The following is a 23,138-nucleotide window of genomic DNA, read 5'->3' as shown; positions in this document are numbered from 1 at the left end:
GGGGCCAGCCCCCTGGCCAACTGGTTAAGTTCACACTTTGGCGACCCAGAGTTTCACCAGTACGGATCCAGGGCGCGGACCTAGCACCACTCATCAGGTCATGCTGAGGTGGCGTCCCACATAGCACAACCAGAAGAACCTACAGCTGGAATATACAACTACTTATAGGGGGGCCTTGGGAAGAAGAAGGAAAAAAAGAAGATTGGCAACAGATGTTACCGCAGGTGCCAATTTTTTAAAAAAAAAAAAGGAGAAAGAAACATCAGCTTACATGGGCCATGGTTTCGAACTGCAAGAACTGGTCAGTCCTTCTCCAGACTTCTCTGTTGGAGAACAGCAGTGTCCAGAAAAGCCAGATCTGGAGGAAGAAAAGGAATCCATGAAACCAGATGTGCCTCAGAGCTCCCCAAGTGACTTACATTAACACAGCTTTTTTTCTCTTCCATTCCTGCTTCTCAACTATTCCCACCACTATACCCACACCAACCCCAGACCCACACAAACTGGGGGAGAGTATAGGGAGTCTGAAGCAATCCAGAGCCTGAAGAAATCCAGATGGACAACGACAGACTTGGGGTAGAAGCCGATACTTCTACAAGAGGATTCTCACCAATTCTCTGTTTGGCAATGCGGATCTGGTCCTGACACTAGAGGACTCCAACTTGTCCTGAGCAGCTCTTCCTCCCTCTAGCACAACTTTTCAGGGCTCAGAAAGGGCCACAGCATCCAAATAGAGCCTCCTTTGAGCCCCCAGGATCCTGCCTGAGCTTCCTGAACACAAAGACTGAAAAGCACACGGATTGAGCCTGGCAGCTACGGCCCCTGCAAGGCCGCACTGGCCTTTTCCCCACCAGGACAGCTCACTACTGTTTCCCAAGCAGGACCTCTCAGACCATGACATCCTCTGCCAACCCCTCTCTTTCAGGATCCAAGCTGGGGAGGGGGGGATCCATGATGCTGTGGTTAGTCCCCAACGAACAGTCATGGAGAACTTGTGTGTGATGGGCGTTGCTCCTCAGCACTGTTCTGCAATGTAGTGCTTCTCTCCTTCCAACAGCTCAGGAAACGGATGCTCGGGAGCCCGATCATTTGCCCCGATTCAGATAGTAAGTGGCAGAGCTCTGTTCTGCATCCACATGTCTCTAACTAAAAAGCCACCTTTCAACTTTGGTTTTTGCCTCTGAAGGCTAGCATTTCTATTGCAAGGGCAATTCACCAAAAAACAGAAATCCCCTTTCAAAAGATACTGAACCTCATCACTAATTAAGGAGATGTGTGTTAAACAATCAAAAAAATATCTTTTCCAGTGACTAGATGGGGAGATCTAAAAGACTAATGATGCCCCGTCTCAGCAGGGTCACAGGGAAATGCACACTAGGTTGGTCCAAACTTAGAATGGTGAGAAGCACCATTTAGACCCTGTAGCCCTGAAAACCCCGTGAAGCAGAAACTCCACTTCCGGGACCAAAGGAACTATTTGTACATGTACCTAAAAATGTCTGCAGAGGGATGCTGAAAAGAATCTAGTCAGAGAAATGATTAAATAAACTGTAATGCATTTATACCACTGAAAACCATGTAAATATTAAAAAGTGACAATGTTGCCACAATTTTGATGAAATGAGTGAAGCCAGTGTGTTTAAAATGAAAAAAACAGGAGCCGGCCGGTAGTGTAGTGGTTAAGTTCGTGAGCTCCATTCTGCTGCCCAGCATTCACAGGTTCGGATTCTGGGTATGGATCTAGCACTGCTCGTCAAGCCACACTGTGGTGGCATCCTACATAAAATAGAGGAAGATTGACACAGATGTTAGCTCAGTGACAATCTTCCTCAAGCAAACAGAGGAAGACTGACTACAGATGTTAACTCAGGGACAATTTTCCTCAAAGAAAAAAAACAACCTCAACATATGTGACATTAAACTATTTTGGCAGGAAAAAAAAATCACACATATGCCTAGAAGGACCAGTCAAATGTTTACAGTGACAGCCAGTGACGCTCACCACCATATTAAATACAGCGTGAACCTCAAGTACACAAATACTCCAAAGAAGGAGACTTTCCCAGTTCAAGGGTTTCTTTCGGTCTTCTGCTGAACTGAGAAAAAAGCTGAGGATACTCTAAAAACAGCTGTCGTTTTTCCTGAGTGACTTTTCTACTTCAGCTTCTAATTCACGAACCAACTCTATGATTTAATTTGCCCCTGGATGTTGGAGTACCACCCAGAAGAGAACGGCAAAAAGCCCGTGACGGACGTCCTCAGCAATGATGGCCATCTCACGGCTGCTGCCTTTCATGTCCTTCTGACAAATGACTTTATTTTGCTTCTTAGTCAATCCTTTGGGCTAAGATGTCTATGAAGCCCTCCCCTGGCTGCTGGATCTTCCTGTCCTACTACTCTCACTTGGCATTGAACATCATTAAAATAAACATTGTAAGGCATAAATCCTACTGTATGAAATCCATTTACCTCCAGACCCCACAGCTTCAGTATGACCGGGACATAACTTGACAGTGCTTGCTGTCATCAGATTAACATCTTCTCTCTCCATCATGATGGATTACTGAGTAAGGTAGGAAGGATTCTTTTTAAAGTATACATAATGAGACTTGGTATACTGTTGTAATTATTAACACAGGCTTTGCTGTCAAACTTCCAGGATACAAATCTCAGCTCTGATAGTTAATAGCTGTGTCATCTTGGACCTGTTACTTTTCAGCCTTAGTTTCCTTCTATATGGTGATAATTATAGATTCCATCTCAAAGGGTTGCTATGAGGATTGAATAAGACAGTATATATAATAAAGCACTAAAGTAGCAAATAAACATTTACCTGAAGTCAGCTACATCACTGAAGGTGAAGAATATTACCTACTCTTCTTCCCAGAATTAAAGAAAATTCTCTTCTGCTCTTCCTTTTTCCTTCCATAAAAAGTTTGAGTTCTCAGCCCTGCTTTTTCTTATAACACTAACTACTAAATTTCAAAGTTTCATGTTAATAGGTACTTCCTCTTGATTAGCAACAATTTACGAAACGGGGCTACATGGATGGATGAAGTAAATGGGACAAAATTCTCATAATTTTTGGATCCGAGTGATAAGGAAAAACATGGAATTACAACATAAGCACACCAATTAAATCTATGGAGCACTTATCACATGGCAAGCATTATCTGAGGACTTTACATATATTAATTCATCTATTCAAAGCAATCCCACACAGAGGTTCTATCATCATCCTCCTTTCACTGATGAAGAAACTGTGACACAAAGAAATAAAATAAATTGCCCCAAATTCACCTAACTCTAAGTGGTAGGTGTAGGATTAGAATCCTGGTAATTCAGCTCCATACCCCATACTACTGCCACTACACTAAACTGCTTCTCATAAGACCACATAAATATGTGGCCTGAAACAAATTCACTGTTAGAAACTTCAAACCACTTCTCAAATTTCTACTAAGGTCTTCCCTTCCCACCCCTGTCAACACAGATCTCTCTGTTAGAAACCCTACCACATTTTCACTTCTTAAAAGCCTCAAAAGCAGAAGACTCTGTCACCAACCAAACCACCTCCTTAATCTTCTCAACAAATCACGGCCTAAAATAAAGCTCTGCAGGCGGCCTCCCTTCAGGAGGTTTAGGTGGAGACCACCCAAATGATGAGACAGCAGCGGCTCCCAGGAGGGATTCAATGTTCAGGCGAACACCCACTGGAAGGGGGCTACCCTCAGCGCCCCCACCGCTCACCGGGAAGGAAGGGCAAAGCACCAGGTCAAGGACAGGGTATTTCCGAGGTTAAAGCCTAACCAGCTCAAGCCTGCATAGTCCGACAAAGTCAGATTTATTGACTCGAGAGAGAGAGGAAATTCCACAGGAGCGTTTGGAATGCGATGGAGGAGAGGGAGAAGAAAAGCTCTTTTGTAAAAGGTTAAGTTCCAAGAGAAGGATTTTGAGGAGGAGCTCAAAAGGGAAGCGGGGAACAATTCTGGAATAGTTCCTGTTTCTGAGGAGAAACTGGGATTAACTGGAGACAGTGCTATCATGAAGCGAGGATGGTTTAGCAATTGGGTATCCCCAGCACCAAAAACAGCAAAGTGCGTTGGAGCATCACTGGTAAGACAGCAGCTACTCTCAAAGAAGGAGTCGCTATGGCATCTTACAACTGCTGCATGACCTGGGGAGACATAATATTTTCTATTAACTTTGCAGCTGGCTTTGTCTCTTCTCGCCCAGCCTGATTAATAGCAGGGATGCTTTTTAACTGTTCAGTCCTAGCTGATTTTCACGCTTTCACAGGGAAAGCAAATGTTCTCATGCCCCGAAAAATAAAAATTGTATCTCACGGGCCAAAGAGGAAACACAATCTTCCTAAAGACCAGCGAGATTGGGGACGGAGACCGAAATCTCGAGACAGGGAGCCTCCCGGGAGCCCAGCTGGCCCGGCTGACTCAGGACACGCCCCCGCTCCCACCGTCCACACACAGAACCCGAAAGGAGCAAGAGGGGGCCTGGGGGCAAGCTGGCCCTTCCCGGGATCAGAGAGAAAGGCCAGAGGACAAAGGCCAGCTCCGGCATCTGTCCCCAGGTCCACGGCAGCTCCCTGGCGAGGGCGCTCTGGTGTGGCCGTGCTCCCAAGATCTGCAGCGGTTCTTTCCCACACTGCGTCTTTTTGTTGGGGGCCTTCACAGACATCTAACTCGGAGCCATTCCGGGCCGCGGGGTTTGTGCGGCCCTGAAGCAGGGGGTCAGAGGACGCCTCGGGGCACCCAGTGCCCAGTCACCGTCACAAGCTCCACAGTGCCTGCAAACCGGTTCACTCGGAGGCCCGCACCACCCCCGCGCCGCCCCCGCGCCCATTTCCTCAATGCACGCGACCAACTCACCTCTCGGAGCCGACACCAGCAAGGAAGCCGGAAGGAAACTGGTCGCAGAGGCCTGTGGGAAATGTAGTCCGCAGTAGTCAATGCCCCAACGGGCTGCGCGGAGTGCGCAAGCGCGGGAGCTAGGGCTCTGGGCTTGAAGATGATCTGGCGAGGGAGGGGCTCCCGGGACCTGAACAAAGGGCGGTCTGCGAGCGCTCGTATGTGATTGTCGCTGAGGAAGCCCTACCAGAGCTTAGAAAGAAGTCTTGGCATCAACAGGCGCCCAATATACGTACTAGGCACACAGCAGGTGTTCAGTATATATATCCAAGTAGAATGTGGGTACTCAATAAACATATGCTCCAAACCCTACAGAACCTGGAGCTGCACTTTAGGCGGCTGGCGCTCTGGCTCTCTCCCTCCCTCCCTCCTTGCGGCTTTTTCCTCTTTCCGTCATGCAGTTATGAACGTATTGTTTTATAAAAGTCTATTAGGTTAAGGTGGTTGATAGTGTCACTCAGATGTTCTTTATCCCTACTGATTTTTAAAAATCTAGTTCTGGTAATTACTGAGAGGTGTGTCTATTTCTGTTCTCCGTTTAGTTCTGTCAGGTTTTTGCTTCAAGTATTTTCAAGCTCCGTTAAGCACGTGCATTTATAATTGTTTGCCTTCCTAATGAGGAGGATTGGAGAGTGAATATTAGGAAGAATATCTTCAGAAGCCTTTCTCAGAGGAGTGATAATGGGTTTGTCCTGTCCTGGGTTTGTTCAGGAAGGAAACGGGATAAGCCCACTGGGGACTACAGTGCGGCATCTTCTCCATCTCACATTCTATGATATATTATTTAATAGATGGAAGAATTTGTTCTTCTAAGAATATAAAACTTTAGAAGTCATTTGAAAATGGCTGGGCCAATCTTAAGTCTCGTTTTGCAAACAGTAGAATATATGTGAAGTAGGAGTTAGGTGGAAACTACGATTGTGGGTTTGTCTATTTCTCCGTTTAGTTTGCTCACTTTTTGCTTCCTGTTTCATATATATATATATGTTGTATACACATTTATGATTGTGTGTCCCCCATGAATTGACTGTTCTATTATGAAACATTTCTCTATGTCTCTTGTCTTAACATCTGTTTTGTCTAAAATTATAGTCAGTCTAGTTTTCTTATCCTTTCTGTTTGGATGGTTTATTTTTCCATATTTTTTCCTTGAACCTATCTGATTTTATATTTAATATACATTTCTAGTCGATATCATGTAGTTTGGGTTTCATATTTTTTATCCAATATGACAGTTTTTGGCTTTTCATTAAAATATAAAGTTTGTTTATATTTATGCAATTATTAGTTTGGTTGGATTTATGTTTACTATATTGTTAGTTTCTATTTGCCGCATTTTTTATTAACTATTTCTCCTTTCCTGCCTTTTTTGGGGAGGTTGATCAATTTTTTCTGATGTATTTGAATTCTTCTGTTGGCTCTTCAGCTGTACCTTTATGCATCTTGTTAGAGGTTGCTCTAAGAATTAAAATATGCATCCTTTTTTTTCTTTAAGATTTTATTTTTCCTTTTTCTCCCCAAAGGCCCCCTGGCACATAGTTGTATATTTCTAGTTGTGGGTGCTTCTAGTTGTGGCATGCAGGACACCGCCCCATCGTGGCCTGACTAGCAGCGCCATGTCCGCACCTGGGATTCGAACCTGCGAAACCCTGAGCCCCCGAAGCGAAGTGCGCAAACTCAACCACTTGGCCACAAGGCTGGCCCCTAAAATATGCATCCTAATTTAACATGGTTCTACTTAGAATTAACACTGTACCGCTCCATGTAAAACATAAGAACTTTGTAACAATATCCTTTCACTTACACTCCTTATTTGTTGTCCTACTGTTGTCATACATTCAGCTACATATATTATAAAGCCCACCACACAGTGTTGCATTATTTTGCTTTAAAGTCATATATTTTAATAACATTTATAGAAAACATATTTTATATATACCTACATATTTACCATTTCTGATGCTCTTCCTTTCTTCGTTTGTCTGTATTTTCATGTAATGTCAACTCCCTTCAACTGAAGAACGTCCATTAGCACTTTTTATACTGCAATTCTGCTAGTTATGATCTAACTTTTCATTTACCTGAAAATATCTTTATTTCATCTTCATTTTAAAAGGATATTTTCTCTGGAGATAGAATTCTTAGTTGACATTTTTTTATTTAGTGCTTTGAAGATATTATTCCATTGTCTTTTGGCTTCTGTTGTTTCTGAGTAGGAATCATTCATATTTTTGTTTCCCAATATGTTATATGTTGTTTTTCTCTGTCTGATTACAAGATTTTATCAAATTTGAGAGATTTTGGTAGTTTTGGTCATAGTTTTTGTTCTACCATATTCTGTCAATCCTCTCATTCTAGGACTCTATTTAGAAGTACAGGGGCTGGACCCATGGCCAAGTGGTTAAGTTCAGGGGCTCCACTTCGGCAGCCCAGGGTTTTCCAGGTTTGGATCTTGGGCACAGACATGGCACTGCTCTTCAAGCCATGCTGAGGTGGCGTCCCACATGCCACAACTAGAAGGACCCACAACTAAAAATATACAACTATGTACCAGGGGGTTTTGGGAAGAAAAAGGGAAAAAACAAAAAAAATTAAAAAATATTAGAAGTACAATATGTCACTTAATAGTATTGTTCCTTAAGTACCTTTGCTCTTTTTTTCAATCTTTTTCCTTTTTGTACTTCAGATTGGATAATTATTAGTGATCTATCATGGAGATCACTGACCCTTTCTTTTGATTCCTCTCATCTGCTCTTATGCTCATTCTGTCAAATTTTCATTTCAGTTTTTTCAGTTATAAAACTTTCATTCCCAGTTCTCTTTTATACTTTGCATTTTTCTTCTGAGGTTCCTGTCCACTTATTCATTATGACCATACTTTCCATTAATGTAATAAACATATTTGTTACTTTCTAATTCCAGTATCTGGGTAATCTCAAGTTCTCTTTCCATTGGTTGCTTTTTTCCTGTTTATGGATCACATTTTCCCTCTTTTTAAAATCAATATGAACTCATGTTTAGCTAATATAGTTGCTAACTCATGTTTAGTGTAAAATATATACACACACATATTGTATATACTTGCGTTAGTATATGCAAATATATTTTCTAGCTGCGTCTGCTGAGAGCTGGGCAGGGAATATACAAGATGAGCTGGGAATATCAGAAAGTAAAGGAAGTGCTCAAGATACAAAATGATAGAGCTATGTCAAAGAGACACAGGAGCCAAATGAAAGAGCTCACAATGGCCAAAGTTGGAAAAGTTTGAGCAAAAGAAAAAAAGGTAACATAGTATTGTGTTATAACCCAAAGTATAAAATAAATATCCATGAGTCTATCCTGACATGAACAAATAAACAAATGGAGGAAAATGAACAAATCTCCCATGTAGGAGAATTCTGGATACTTTGTTTGGATTACCCCTCCTCAAGTGGTTGGAGCTTTACTCCCCACCCTTTAAGTGTGAGCTGTGCATAGTGACTTCCTTCCCAAGAGTGCAGTATGGGAAGGCAGATAAAGTAAGATTACAGTGGAGAAATCTGGCAAGCACTACCCCAGCTAGGCGTTCGAGGCTAACATCATCAGTGACACTTTAGTTATGTTGCTAGCGTGTACCTTTGATATGATGTTGTGAGAGTGGCAATTAATGTGGTCTTCCTCCCCCCATATCCAACCCCCCTGTCTAACTAGGAGAAAAATATTAGTCAATTCCAACTTACGGGACATTCTATAAAATAACTGACCAGTGCTCCTCAAACTGTCAAAGACATCAAAAACAAGGAAACTCTGAGAACCTGTCACAGTCTTGATGAACATAAGGAGACAGGATGACTCAATGTAATGTGGTATCCTGGATGGGATTCTGGAACAGAAGAAGGACATTAGATAAAAACAAAGGAAATTTGACTGGAGTATGGGCTTTAGTTAATAATAATGTATCAATATTGGTTTATTATTGTGACAAATCTACTGTAGTAATGTAAGATCTTAAAAGGGGAAACTGGGTGCTCATTATTTGGGAACTCAACTATTTTTGCAACTTTTCTGTAAATCTAAAGCCATTCTAAAATAAAAAGTTTATTTAAAACAAAGTATGAGGCTATAGGACAAGATAACGGACACAGGAAACTTTCATTAAACCTTTTTAATTAAGAAGTAACAAGTGAAAAGTGAAATTTATTCTGATGATATTAGAGTGTTTCATGGATCCCAATGGCAGAAAAGTGGCTCAGAAATATGGTACACAACCCTTAAAACCCAATTAAGCTTCTACATCTCCCACCCTACCTCAAGTCCCACCCCCTGAAATATTAGGAAAGAAAGAGTGTGCATAAAACCAGATTAGACTTAAAAAACAAAATAATCTGCTCTCTTGGAGATTAAACACATGAATTAAATAACTCAATTGCTTGGCTGATAGCAGACTGGAGATAGTGGAGGAGTGACTAAAAGAATAGAAAAATCGATCTTAGAGTTTCTCCCCAAACTCTGCACAAAAGAATAAAGATGGAAAACATGAGAGAAAATGACATGTAAAGGCAGTGCCTGAAATTCTAATGTCTGTCTAATAGGACTTCTAGAAGGAGAAACCAATAATAAGGAAGGAGAGGGAATAGGAAAGGAAAAAAAGACAAAAGAAGAAAATTTCTTGGAGGCAAAAAAAAGACACAAATTTTCAAAAAATTTAAAAAGCTAAAATTTATAGTGCTCTTTCTATTTGGCAGGCCTAATTTTAAGAATGTTACATGTATTCCTTATATCAACCCCCTTATGTGGGTGCCATTTTGATCCTCATGTGATGGACACAGAGGCACAGTGAGGTGACATAATTTGCCCAACATCACAGAGCAATTAATGGAGGAGGCAGAACGCAAACCTGCTCTTTGTTAATAAAACTTATTATTTTGAAATAATTTCGAACTTACAGAAAAGTTGCAAGTATAGCACAAAGAATTCCTTATAACTTTCATATAGATTCTGCAATTGCTAACATTTATTGCACTTGCTGTATGACTATTTTTTTCTGAACAATTGGAATTTCATTCAGAAAGGTCAGTTGCACCTTTTCCTCTGAATGCTTCAGTGTTATTCATCCTAAAAACAAAGACATTCTCTTCCATAATCACAGTACAATGATGAAAATGAGAAAATTTACACTGATAACAATACTTTTATTTGATCTACAAACCTTATTCAAATTTCACGATTGTGTCAATAAAGCTTTAGAGGAAAAAAAAATTTTCTGGTCCAGGATCATACATTAAATTGTCATGTTTCTTTAGTCTCCTGTATTCTGAAATCATTCCTCAAGCTTTGTATTTCTTGACCTTGACATATTTGCAGGCCAGTTATTTTGTAGAACATTGCTCAATCTGCAGTTTTCTGTGATTTCCTTATGATTAGGTTCTGGTTATGCCCTTTGGCAGGAATATCACAGGAGTTGCTCTGTTCTTCTCAGTGCATTATAACAGGAGGTACAGCATGTCATTTTGTCTCATGCTGGTTATGTTAACTTTGATTACTTGGTTAAGGTGGTGCCTCCAGATTTCTTCACTGCAATGTTACTATTTTTCCCTTTGTGGAGAAACACTTTGATATCAGCATGGGCCTGGCCCTGTGGCCGAGTGGTTAAGTTTGCGCGCTCTGTTTCAGCAGCCCAGGGTTTCCCCGGTTCGAATCCTGGGCGCGGACATAGCACCACACATCAGGTGACACTGAGGTGGCATCCCACATACCACACCTAGAAGGACTCACAACTAAAAATACACAACTATGTACCGGGAGGCTTTGGGGAGAAAAAGGAAAAATAAAATCTTTTAAAAACAAAAATGAACTATAAATCAACACAATAATGATTAAAAAAAGAAGATATCAACATCTGTTTCTTATCAAACTTTTACCCACTAGTTTTAACATCCATTGATGATTCTTACCAGAATCAATTATTACTGTGATGGTTTATCGATGGCGATTTTCTAATTCCACCATTCTTTCTATGTCAATAAGTTGGCCTTCTACTATAAAGCATGTTTCATGGATTCTTATTTCAGTCACTGGGTTACTCAATGGTTTTACTCAGTCTGTTACTATCATGACATATTTTGATGCTCAGATTGTCCCAGGTTTGGCAAGTGGGAACTCCTTCAGACTGAAACTGTGACCTTTTGACATATTTCAATCCTTTTTTGAGCACTTCCCTACTTTCTGCCCCCACAAAATGTTCCAACCCCATTTGTGTTTTCTCTACTCAGTGCTGGCATATGCTGTTTTTCCAGGGAGCCCTGTTTCCTTGGATCTGGGTGCTGGAGATTCTCATTGCTACTGAGATGTCATTGCTTCTATGTCCTCTCCACTAGGAAATATATATATGTATTCATATACATATAAATATATATGTATTTGTATATAAGACAAATATATGTATATATGTATACACAGACTATGCAGTTCTATATTTATATATTTTTTAAAACCATGACTTTATAGTGATACCTCCAATTGCTATCCAGCACCACACGGTTCATTCTAGCCGCCTCCTTTGCATATTGCAACTTCCTTCTCCAGCAATGATAAACCTGGTTCCCATTATATTTACTCACTCCTACAATGTATTTACTTTTTTGCTTGATTCTAGTAGTTTCAGAATTGTTAATCTATATAACTGTGTAAATCAATCCTACTAACTGGGAGTTTATTTATATACAACTTTTTTTCTTAGACTGAGGGAATATGGTCAAATTGTCTTCAACAGTTGCCTGGGATAGTTCTTTTTTCCCCTTTAGTGTGGGGGAAATATTTGTTTTTGCTTATATTCCAATTTACAGCCTCTCCACTCTTTGTTGATATTTTTAAAATATGTAAAACATTAACATAGTCCCCGTAGTAAAAAATATACAAAAAGGTATTTTCAGAGAACAGTCACTTCCTCTATTCCTTCATGTACTAAATTCTCTGTATATTTGGGTCGATTTATGGACTTTCTGTTCTATTCTACTGGCCTGTTCATGCATGTTCTGTTCATCACATTATTTTGATTATACAGGTTTTTTAGTATTTTTAAATATCTGGGAGGACTAGTATCCCTTTGTAGCTTTTCTTTTTCAGTGTTAGCCTGGCTATTCTTGCAAAAAACCTGTACTGCTACCACTATGGATACCGTACATACTTCAGACGAAACAACCAACTGAATTGTCCCCCTCCAGTAATTCTCCTTCCCGGTACCTTTTCTCTTCATGGCCCTTATCAGTATGAAGTTAGGTACTCACTTGTCTGCTCCCCAGAGTTTCTTGGTGATCAGGGATGTTGTCTTTAGCATTCCCTAGTGTACTGTCAAAGGCTAGAGTGCTCTGGGGCACACTGAAGGTACGCATGATGCACAAGCACTTTGTGCACATTTTTTTCATTAGCTATTCTGGTGGGTGTATAGTCCTATCACATTGTGGTTTTAATTTCTCCATTTTCTTGATAATTAATGAACTTGAGCACCTTTTGATATCTTTATTGGCCATTTGGATATCCATTTTATTGAGGTGCTTATTTTTTTCCCCATTTTCTATTTGGTTGTCATTTATTGATCTGTAGGAGTTCTTTATATATTCTGGATGAGTCTTCATGCAAAAATATATATTGTGGATATATTCTCCCACTCTGTGGCTTGCCCTTTCACTTTTTTTTTTTTAAGATTTTATTTTTCCTTTCTCTCCCCAAAGCCCCCCAGTACATAGTTGTATATTCTAGTTGTGGCATGTGGGACGCCGTCTCAGCATGGCCTGATGAGCGGTGCCACGTCTGTGCCCAGGGTCCAAAGCAGCGAAACCCTGGGCCGCTGAAGCAGAGCACGTGAACTTAACCACTTGGCCATGGGTTTCACTCGGCCCCAACCTTTCACTGTCTTAATGGTGTCTTTTGATGAAAATAGATTCTTACACTCAATATAGTAAAATTTACCATGTTTTCTCCATATGGTTAGTGCTTTTTGTGTTCCGTTTAAGAAATCTTTGCTACCTCAAGGCTAGAAAGATATTCTATGTTTTCTTTTAAAGCCTTTATCTTTTACCATTAGATCACTAATGCATCTGGAATTGATTAGTGTGTAGTGTGAGGTAAGAGCCGAGATTAATTTATCAATATGGATATGCAACTGAGCCAGAGCTATTTATTGAAAAGACCACCATTTCCCAACCACACTGCAGAGAGGACCCTTTGTCATAAATCAAATGGCCACATATAAGTGTAGGTCTATTTCAGGGCTCCTTATTTTGCTTTATTGGTCTACTTGTTCCTTCTTGCACCAATACCATACTGCCTTAATGACCAAAGTACAACTTATCACAGTAACAAATTCAAGAAGAAAAATATTATATCGATGTGCCCAAATAGCATTTCAGCAGGCATTTCTATTAAAAAAGTTAAACAGAGACTGAAGGAAACAGCTGAGCCACACAAAGTCTGTTTACCTCAAACCGAGAGCAAACATTGCACCAAGGGTTTCCACTGAAGTGGGGAAAACAATTAGATGCCTGCTATCATCACTAATCCTAAATTGTTCTGGAAATTCTTTCTATTACAATAAGAATAATTAATAATCACTATAAATATTCAGAAAAAAACAAAATTATATCTATTTGCAGTTGACATAACTAACTGCCTAGAAAACCAAGGGTCTAGTAAAAAATAAATTAAAAAGATTATTGGGTAATAATGAAAGCTATGATTGTATCCATATTTAAAATTTTAATATGACAATATCACCATAAATACAGACATAAGCCACAATCTGGGAGAAGGTAAGTCCATCATTTACAATACTAAGTAAAGGATTACTATCTAGAAAATTATTTTTAAGAATCGCACAATTCTTACATGAACGTTCTTAAAAAAAGGAATATGGGCAAAAGACATGAATTGGCAAATTACAGTGTTTAGCAATAAACAGATGTGGAAAGACGCTCAACTCACTAATAACCAGAAAAATGTTAAAGCACATACCAGAATTGGAGATACAATGAAATACTATTTCACTGGTTGGAGGGGTTGTAAATTGGCACAATGGTGTCCTCCACTTTTATGGCAATATCTAGTGAGGTTGAAAGTGAATATAACCTATGACTGAGCAATTCCACTTTTCGATCAATACTTCAGAGAGACTCTTGCTTATGTATAGCAAGAAACACACATATCTATAAGATATTTTTCAGTGAGAAATTGTATATAATCTAAATAGTGACCAATAAAAGGTCTAAATACATATAGTATATTTATATAAAGAATAGGGCTGGGGTTTTCTATTCTATTGAAAAGCACCATTTTAAATTTTAAAGACAGCCAGTAGCTAACAGTTGGACAGCATGACGTGAGTTGCTTTCCTTGCCACACAACCACACACCTGCCATAATGCAGACATTTCCATCCTTGAAGCCACTCCTTTTGGTTACAGCAAAACTGCCAAAGTGGAATCACATCTGCAGTAGGCACTGGGAATGGGAATTCTAGAGCGAAGTCTGAGAGACATCGGGTTAGATAAAAGGACATCTTTTTTTTGATCGTCTTTTGATAGGCACTTAATGTGAATAATTTTTTTCCCAAGAAATACAGTATACAGAGCTCCCACGCTTGTTTGACCAGAAAATCATTTTCTTCAAGTACCATTAAGTACTATTGTTTTGTGGAACATAGTTTCAGAAATTTGGAGTTAGGTGCCAGTCGTGGCATCCCACATATAAAGTAGAGGAAGATGGGCACAGATGTTAGCTCAGGGCCAGGCTTCCTTAGCAAAAAAAAGAGGGGGACTGGCAGTAGTTAGCTCAGGGCTAATCTTCCTCAAAAAAAGAAAAGAAAAGAAAAGAAAAAGAATACTTAAAATCTGAATACCTAATTAAACCACAATGGGTCAGGCCCCCAGATATTCCTGGCAGATCATTTTACATTTTATAATTGTTTTAATAGACTGAGTTCAATTTATAGAACTTTTTTTGGAGTGTTTGCATGTATCTTAAGTAATACTGGTCCAGATTTTCCTTTTTAGGGGCTATCCTCATCTAATTTTATTATTGGGATATTGCCTTATAGAATGATCTGGCAAAAATTTGTTAAAGGTTATCTCCTCTTTAAAGCTTTTTATTGCCAGCAAAACTATTGATTCTAGTTTTTAAAAATCAAGATCATAACTACATTTACATTTTTCCTTTGTTTATAGATCTATTCAGGTTTTCTATAGTATGTTGTTTTTTTTTTAGAGATTGTTATCTGAGCTAACATCTGTTGCCAATCTTTTTTTCTTCTTCTTCTCCCCAAAGACCCCCAGTACGTAGGTGTATATTCTAGTGGTAGGTCCTTCTGGTTGTGCTATGTGGGACGCCGCCTCAGCGTGGCTTGATGGGCGGTGTCATGTCCGTGCCCAGGAACCCAATGGGGGAAACCCTGGGCCATCAAAACGGAGTGGGTGAAGTTGAGCACTTGGCCCTGGGGTCAGCCCCTCTGTAGTATCTTGAGTCAATTTTGATCATTTAGGTTTCTCTAGATAATTCATTATTTTTATACATATTGAAATATATGTATATAGTAATACACATATAACTTAAAAAAATGTTTAATCTCCTTAATATATGTAGCGATTTCACCTTTCCCCTACATACAGCTGTAACTGAGGCATCTCTTTTTTCCTCAATAATAACTGCCAATTCTATATTCATGGTCTTTTCAAAGAGAACATCTTTGGATAAAGTCTACTGTTTTATTAACTATTCCATTAATTTCTACTTTTAGCGTATGAATTACTTCCTTCCACTTAGTTTTTTTTCTAGCTCAACTTAATGCTTACTTTTTTCAATTTATCACATTTATCAATTTTTTCACATTTATCAATTGCCTGTTATGTGACAGGCACTGTAGGTGTGGGGACTGAGTGGTAAACAAGAGAAACACTAGTTCCTCAATCTAGGTTTTCTAAATGCATTAAGGTGATTAATTTTCTACCAAGTAGAGCTTTGGTGATTTCCTACAAATTTTTATTTGTAGGCATCACTTTATCATTTATCACTAAGTAATCTAAAATTTCCTATTTGATTTTCTACTTAAAAAAACTTTACTATGGAAATTTTAAAATATACGCAAAGGTAGTAAGAATAACACAATGAACCCTGTGTACTCATCATCAACCTTCAACACTTAGCAACATTTTGCCAATCTTTTTTCATCTATCACCCCCACCCTTTGTTTTTCTGAAGTATTACAAAGCAAATCATAGACACGCCATAATTTCACCCTTGAATACTTCAGTATAAGGACTTACACACACATACACACTCCCACGCCCATGCCAGCATTGTGCCTAATCAAATGAACAATAATTGCTTCACATAATTTAACTCACTCTAGGTTTACATTTTCACAATAGTCTAAATTTTTTTCATGTATTTGTCCAAATCAGGATTGCATTGACTGTATTTTCTTATTTTCTGTATTCTTGATGGTCTGGCATTTGATGACTTGATCCTGGAAAGATTACCCCTCCGAGGGCTAGCAAATTCCTAGAGATGGCAAATGATACCCGCCTCCCCTGACCATCTCCTTTATCAAACTCATATACCAAGCCAATATTCCTCCTGCCCTAAATCACCCCAGGTACCGGACAACTAGGGCCTATCCCTATGGCTCAAAGCCCACCAAAATTATTCAAACTATCCAATCCTAAACTCACTTAGTGTACCTCCCAGTGTGGCCCATTCCTTCATAGGAAAACTCCAGTAAAGGCTCTGAACGATGCTCTGTCTTCTCCCCTCTTCTGCCTCCCCAAAAAACTAGGTGCTTCCCCATGTGGACCTGTGTGGCATGCGGTGCCTCCTATTTCTAGTGATCTCTGAGGATAAATGTCTTCCTTTATGACAACCATTCGTGTGTCTACGTGTCTAACCATATGTGATTAAAATAAAATCTCACTACATTTTAATGCAAGGATCCCAGTACATTCCATATATTGTATTTAATTGATACGTCTTAAGTGCCTTTTAATTTGCAAGATTACCTTTTTATTTTGTCTTGACATATATTGGTTAGAAAACTAGATCATTTATTATGTGGAATTTCCCACATTCTGGATTTGGTTGGTTGCTTCTTTGTGTCATTAATTTCTTTAATCCCCAAGTTTCCTGTAAACTACTAATTAGATTTAGAGATTAAATTATACTTCTGGATCAATATTTTGGGCAAGAATACTTCACAGGTGGTGCTGTGTACATCTTTGGCATCATATCAAGAAGCACACAGCCTGGCTGATCCAATTTTAAGATGTTTATAAATATAGATTAGGGTTCATTCTGCTCCATCTATTAAAACCTTCCTATCAATCTTTCACCCAAGGGTCTTCACATCCATTGATATCACCACCAAGATTCATTATTTAATAAATTTAAAACGTGATTTTTCAAATGCTATCATTCCTTTGACCTTTATTAGCTAGAATTCTCTAATAATAAAGAACTGTCCTTCACCAACTTTTGGTTGTCTTGAAATATAGTTCATAAAGGAAAAGCAAGATAAATGCTCCATTTTCCCCCTTTATTGATCAATAAATGCCCAAATATGCTCCAGAGCTGACTAATGCATTTGGTCAGAAAAATAAGAAGCTATCAAATGCTACAGCAGTCATGACAAAAAGACACAGGAACCAACTTGAGGAAATTCCCAGTGGCCAAGATAGGACAATTTGAGTATAAAAAAAGGCTACAATGGATTTAAAAAAAATTATTGCAGGAATTATAATACAGGTGATTTTAAATTTCCAAATAGTTTCTTTTTGTTACTTTTAAATTAAATTTAGACTGGGGTCAGAGAATGCAGATTGTAGAATACCTACTTTTTTATGAACAATTTGAGAAAGAATTTCTCTTTCATTATTTTAACAAGAATAAGTTACTGAAATTCAATAAGGATAAGCATTGGTGGAGGGCATTTCTATATTCATTGTGCCCATCGTCTTTAATACGAATTTTCAAAACAGTAATTTTAATGATGATATAATAAAACAAAATTTAGTGGCTTAAAACAAGAACCATTTTATTATATCTCATGATTTTGTAGGTCAGGAATTTAGGCAGCGGCTCAGTTAGTCGATTCTTCTGTTCTATGTGGTGTCAACTGAGGTCACTCAGTGGCATCCAGCTGGTGGCCAGTGAAACTATTTCACTCAAATGTCTGGTGTATTGGTGGGCATGTCTGGAAGACTGAGCTCAGCAGAGTGCCTCTCCCTCTCTATGTAGTCTCAGGGCCTCTCCATGTGGTCTCTTCAGCAGAGTTGCCAGACTTTTTAACATAAAGTTCAAGGTCTGAACTTGAGAGAGTATTCCAGGAGATGAAGTAAAATCTATCAGTAAAACCTGGGTCTAAAAACCGGCACGGCAGTACTTCTACTATATTCTACTGGTCAAGTCAGTCTGCCTGGATTCAAGGGGAAAGGATGTGGATGCCACCTCTTAATGGGAGGAGTCTCAATGAATGTGCAGCAATTTTTACTCTGCCACAGTATTATAGCACCATTTTATAAATGAATAAATTACAGCACAGAGCAGAGAAGCATCTTCTTCAATATAACACAAGCAGGAAAGTGATGGGATAGAGATGATGATGTGTCTTTCCCACATTCATTATATTAATAGGATTAGTTTTTAGAATGAATGTGAAGTTTACCAGGTTTGAGTGATGGTTTATCAGGTTTGAGTGATGGTGGAAGACATTAAATTAACATATTCTTTTAAGATATAAAATGTCTTATGCCAAGTCAATTACATGTATGAAGCAAAAGGGATTAATTACTATATTCACAGAGTGTTCTACAACACAGAACAAAAGGATTTTCTTATATTTTAACATTATGAATTTTCAGATGATGGGTAAGGTGTGAATGTTGTCTAAAGGCCTTCTTACATTCCTTACATTCATAGGGTTTCTCACCAGAATGAATTCTCAGATGTTGAATAAGGGATGAATTAAGTCTAAAGGCCTTCCTACATTCTTTACATTCAAAGGGTTTTTCACCAGTATGAATGCTCTGATGTAGAGTAAGTTTTTGGCGCAATCTAAAGGCTTTCCCGCATTCCTTACATTTATAGGGTTTCTCACCGATATGAATACTCTGATGTTGTGTAAGTTGGGAGAGTAGTCTAAAGGCCTTCCCGCATTCCTTACAGTCATAGGGTTTAACACCAATATGAATACTCTGATGTGAAATAAGTTGTGAGTAACGACTAAAGGCCTTCCAGCATTCCTTACATTCATAAGGTTTCTCACCAGTATGAATTCTGTGATGAAGAATAAGATGATAACCACGACTAAAGGTCTTTCCACATTCCTTACATTCATAGGGTTTCTCACCAGTATGAATTCTCTGGTGGAGTGTTAGTTGTTGCCGAACTCTAAAGGCCTTCCCACATTCCTTACATTCATAGGGTTTCTCACCAGTATGAAGCTTGTGATGTACTCTAAGGCCAGAGCCACACAAAAAGGCCTTCCCACATTCTTTACATTCATAGAGTTTGTCAGCAATATTAAGCTTCTGATGTCGAGTAAGGTGTGCATACTGTCTAAAGGCCTTTCCACATTCTGTACATACATAGGGTTTCTCACCAGTATGAATCCTCTGATGGAGAGTAAGCTGTCCACGCACTCTGAAGGCCTTCCCACATTCTTTACATTCATAGGGCTTCTCACCAATATGAATTTTCTGATGTACTCTGAGGTCTGGGCCACATATGAATGATTCTCTACATTCCTTACATTCATATAGTTTTTCACCAGAATGAAGTCTCTGATGTCGAGTAAGGTGTGCAGTTTGTCTGAAGGCCATCCCACATTCCTTACATTCATAGGGTTTCTCACCAGTATGAATTCTGTGATGAAAAGTAAGTTGTTGGCGTACTCTAAATGCCTTCCCACATTCCTTACATTCATAGGGTTTCTCAACAAAATGAATTCTCTGATGTGGAGTAAGAGATGTGCGTTTCTGGTAAGAGGACACTTTTTGAGATGGAATTTTCATCTGACTGACATATCCTTGTCGTTCAAATTTTCTTTTGGACTCCCAATCATTTTTTAAAATAAGGTCCTTAAGGCCATGGCTTTTAATTCTTTCCATTATCTTCCACTGGGATAAGTTTATTTCATAAATGTCATTTTCTGAAGATAACTTCTTGCTCTCATACCGGGTCTCCAAATCTGAAAGAAAATAAGAAAGCTAACATGTAGTTCCTTTTTCTAAAAGAAACAAAATTTCTACAGTAAAAATAAAAGATAACCAAAGTAACGCCCAATGAAATTCTAAAAGTATTGTTATACAATTTGAAAACAAAAAAACAAACAGAAGGGAACACTAGGGAAAATGAAAGTTCATGTAAGAAAGTGAGATTGGTGATTAAGTAAACACTTTATGTCAGTGGTTCTCAAATTGAGATGTGGATCAGAATCACCAGGGAGCTTGTTACAAATACTGAGGTTTAAATATCACCAAAATCATTTGGATCAGATTCTAAAGTCCTGGGCACTCCTATATTTAATATTCTCCACACAATTCTGATGGAGATAAAAAGTGGAGAATTCATGCTTAACTTTTTTCAACAATTTCTCTTTATTCTTAGAATAAAATCAAACTGCCTGTGGTTAAAAGGCCTCTGCTTACCTATAACACGTCTCAAACCACTGTCCTCTTTACTGCTACCTGGAGACCTCTTTTCGGATCTGAGAACACATCACAACTTACTTCCACCTCTTAGGACTTTTCACAGTCTGCTCTAGCTCCCACAGATCTTCTCACTGAGCTCCTTGCATGGTTGGCTCCTTCTCATCCTGAGGTTAAAGTCACTTCCTTTAAGGCTGACTCTACTGACAGTATCTAAATCTGTGTTGTTATTTATTGTGTTGTTATTATGTATCATCAACATACACTTATGTGAAAATTATATATTTATTAATTTTTCAAATTGCTATCTGCTTATTTTCTTACCCCTAAACCTCTTCAAGGGCAGAAACAATCTCTACTTTACTTTCTATTAAACAATAAATCCATAGCACACAATACGTTCCACTCCTTTAATTCCCATAGTTATATACTTATTCTGAATATATTTCTCTGCCTCTAATCTCTCACACCTTACTACAATGATTAAACACTGCCTTTATTCATCTAAGTTAGCCCAGCTAAATACATAAACAGAAAAGGGTGGTTGTCTATTACTATATAACCTTCCATTGCTTACACCCTTATCTATGCAGTGTTCTCTGCACTGCCCATTCCCTCCTTCAAATAGCTATGGGTTACTTTTTATTTGTCTCCACATCACAACAAGGTACTGAGGAGTTCTACTTATTTAATCTCCCTTTCAACCTATTCTATTACTCATCCACTTTATGAATGCTCAGCTGGTTTTGTTCCTTCATCCCCTTGCTCAGGTCTTCTCCCTTCCACTCTCTCAGGAGCAAGGCCATTCCTACGTTTCCTAGAAATGTGTACCAGTGACTTTTAGATAGGGAAACTCCTTTATACCTTACTGAAGTTCTTATGAAATCCTTAGTTTAAAAAAAAAAAAAAGGTGTGAAATGTAAAGAACTCACTAATAGGGACAAAGGGACTTGCAGTCATTTGAGTGTGAAGAACTTTGCTAACAAAGGTCATATAGACCAGAGGATGGTAAGCCAGTAGGAGAAATAGCCAGAGGAAAATTTATGCGCTGATGAGTTGTGTCTAAGAGAAAAAAAGGATGATGTTTTCAATTATTATTATATGGTCTGTATAAAAAAGTTAAAATCATATAGATATTTTCTACTAAAACTAGAAATTAATAACAAAGTAAAAAACAAGTAAATCCACTTGAAATTTTAGGAATCTATATAAAATACATCTTAGATCAACAGGGAAATAAGATCCAAAATAGTATTTTTGTTTTTTAGAAAACAATGGTAAGAAAAACTTAAAACCCTACATTAATTTAGTATCTATAAAATATAACCATAGTGCTTAGAAGAAAATTCAAAAACTTAAATACTTATAGAATAAAAATGAAAGAAAAAATTAATTAAAAATCTCGCTCAAAAAATTAGAAAAAAAGAACAAAGTAAACTGAAGAAGAGGGAAGAAATTAACTGTTATAAAAGCTTTGGTTTGTTAGAAAACAGAAAAAAAAACTAATTCATAAAGCAAAAACAGATTCTTTTAAAAAAAAATCAGTAAGATAAACAACTAGTAAATATAATGAAAACGGCCAAGAAAGCACAGACATAAAAATAAGAAATGGCAAGGTGAAAATAATCATGAATACAGAAAGATAGCTGAAATAAAGATTACTTTGCCAATAAATTTTAAAACATAGCTAAAATGAATAATTTTCTAGGAAAACATAATTTATCAAAACTGATGACAGAAGAGATATACTGTTTAAATAGATTAATTTCCACAGAGCAAATAGAGAATGTGGTCAGATTTACCACCTCTTTCTCCCAGGATAAAAGCTCTAAAAAGGTTACTAAAATTTTAAAGAACAGGCCATCCAAATTCTATTTAGACTGAGAACTAAGAAAAAGGACTTCCAAACTATTTTCATGAAGTAATATCATGCTAAATAAAGATTGTTCATAAAAAGAAAACTACATACTAGTTTCCTGAAAATTGATGTAAAAACTCTAAACATCTAACAAAATAGCACACTAAAAGACTCAGTGTAGGGGCTGGCCCCGTGGCTGAGTGGTTAAGTTCGCACGCTCTGCTGCAGGCGGCCCAGTGTTTCGTTGGTTCGAATCCTGGGTGTGGACATGGCACTGCTCATCACACCACGCTGGGGCGGCATCCCACATGCCACAACTAGAAGGACCCACAACAAAGAAAATACAACTAGGTCCCGGGGGGCTTTGGGGAGAAAAAGGAAAAAAATGAAATCGTTAAAAAAAAAAAAAAAGACTCAGTGTTGTTTATTTGAAGAATGTTAGAGTGGTCCAATGTGGGAAAATCTATTAAGATAATTTAACATATTAATAGAGCAGAGGAAGGGGAAAAATCGCATGATCAACTCCAAAGATGCTGAAAAGACAAATAAAAAAAGAACCATTATTGATTTTAAAAAAACAGCTCCATAAAACAGGAATGATTCCTTCCCTAAAATGATAAACTATATAATCTTAACATAAAAAGGCAGCTTTGGAGTTATTAGTCAACACACTTAAATAGAAAAAAAT

At 38.2% G+C, this 23,138-nt stretch overlaps 1 protein-coding gene across 1 annotated transcript in view; it reads right to left on the bottom strand.

Annotated features, from left to right (window-relative positions):
* The window catches only part of LOC106836089 (zinc finger protein 420), a 45,585-nt gene that overhangs the window by 14,420 nt on the left and 8,027 nt on the right, over nt 1–23,138 (bottom strand). The window contains exons 3-5 of the mRNA XM_070499527.1: nt 18,784–20,132; nt 4,887–5,108; nt 272–358 (exon numbers count right to left, since the gene is read on the bottom strand). Of these exons, the coding sequence (XP_070355628.1) occupies nt 272–358; nt 4,887–5,108; nt 18,784–20,132 (1,658 nt within the window). The remainder of the gene's footprint in view (nt 1–271; nt 359–4,886; nt 5,109–18,783; nt 20,133–23,138) is intronic.

The sequence above is a fragment of the Equus asinus genome, chromosome 26, assembly GCF_041296235.1.
Source record: "Equus asinus isolate D_3611 breed Donkey chromosome 26, EquAss-T2T_v2, whole genome shotgun sequence".
NCBI classification, from domain to species: Eukaryota; Metazoa; Chordata; class Mammalia; order Perissodactyla; family Equidae; genus Equus; species Equus asinus.
The sequence above is the reverse complement of the archived record's forward strand: the minus strand, read 5'-3'. Positions and strand labels throughout refer to the sequence as shown.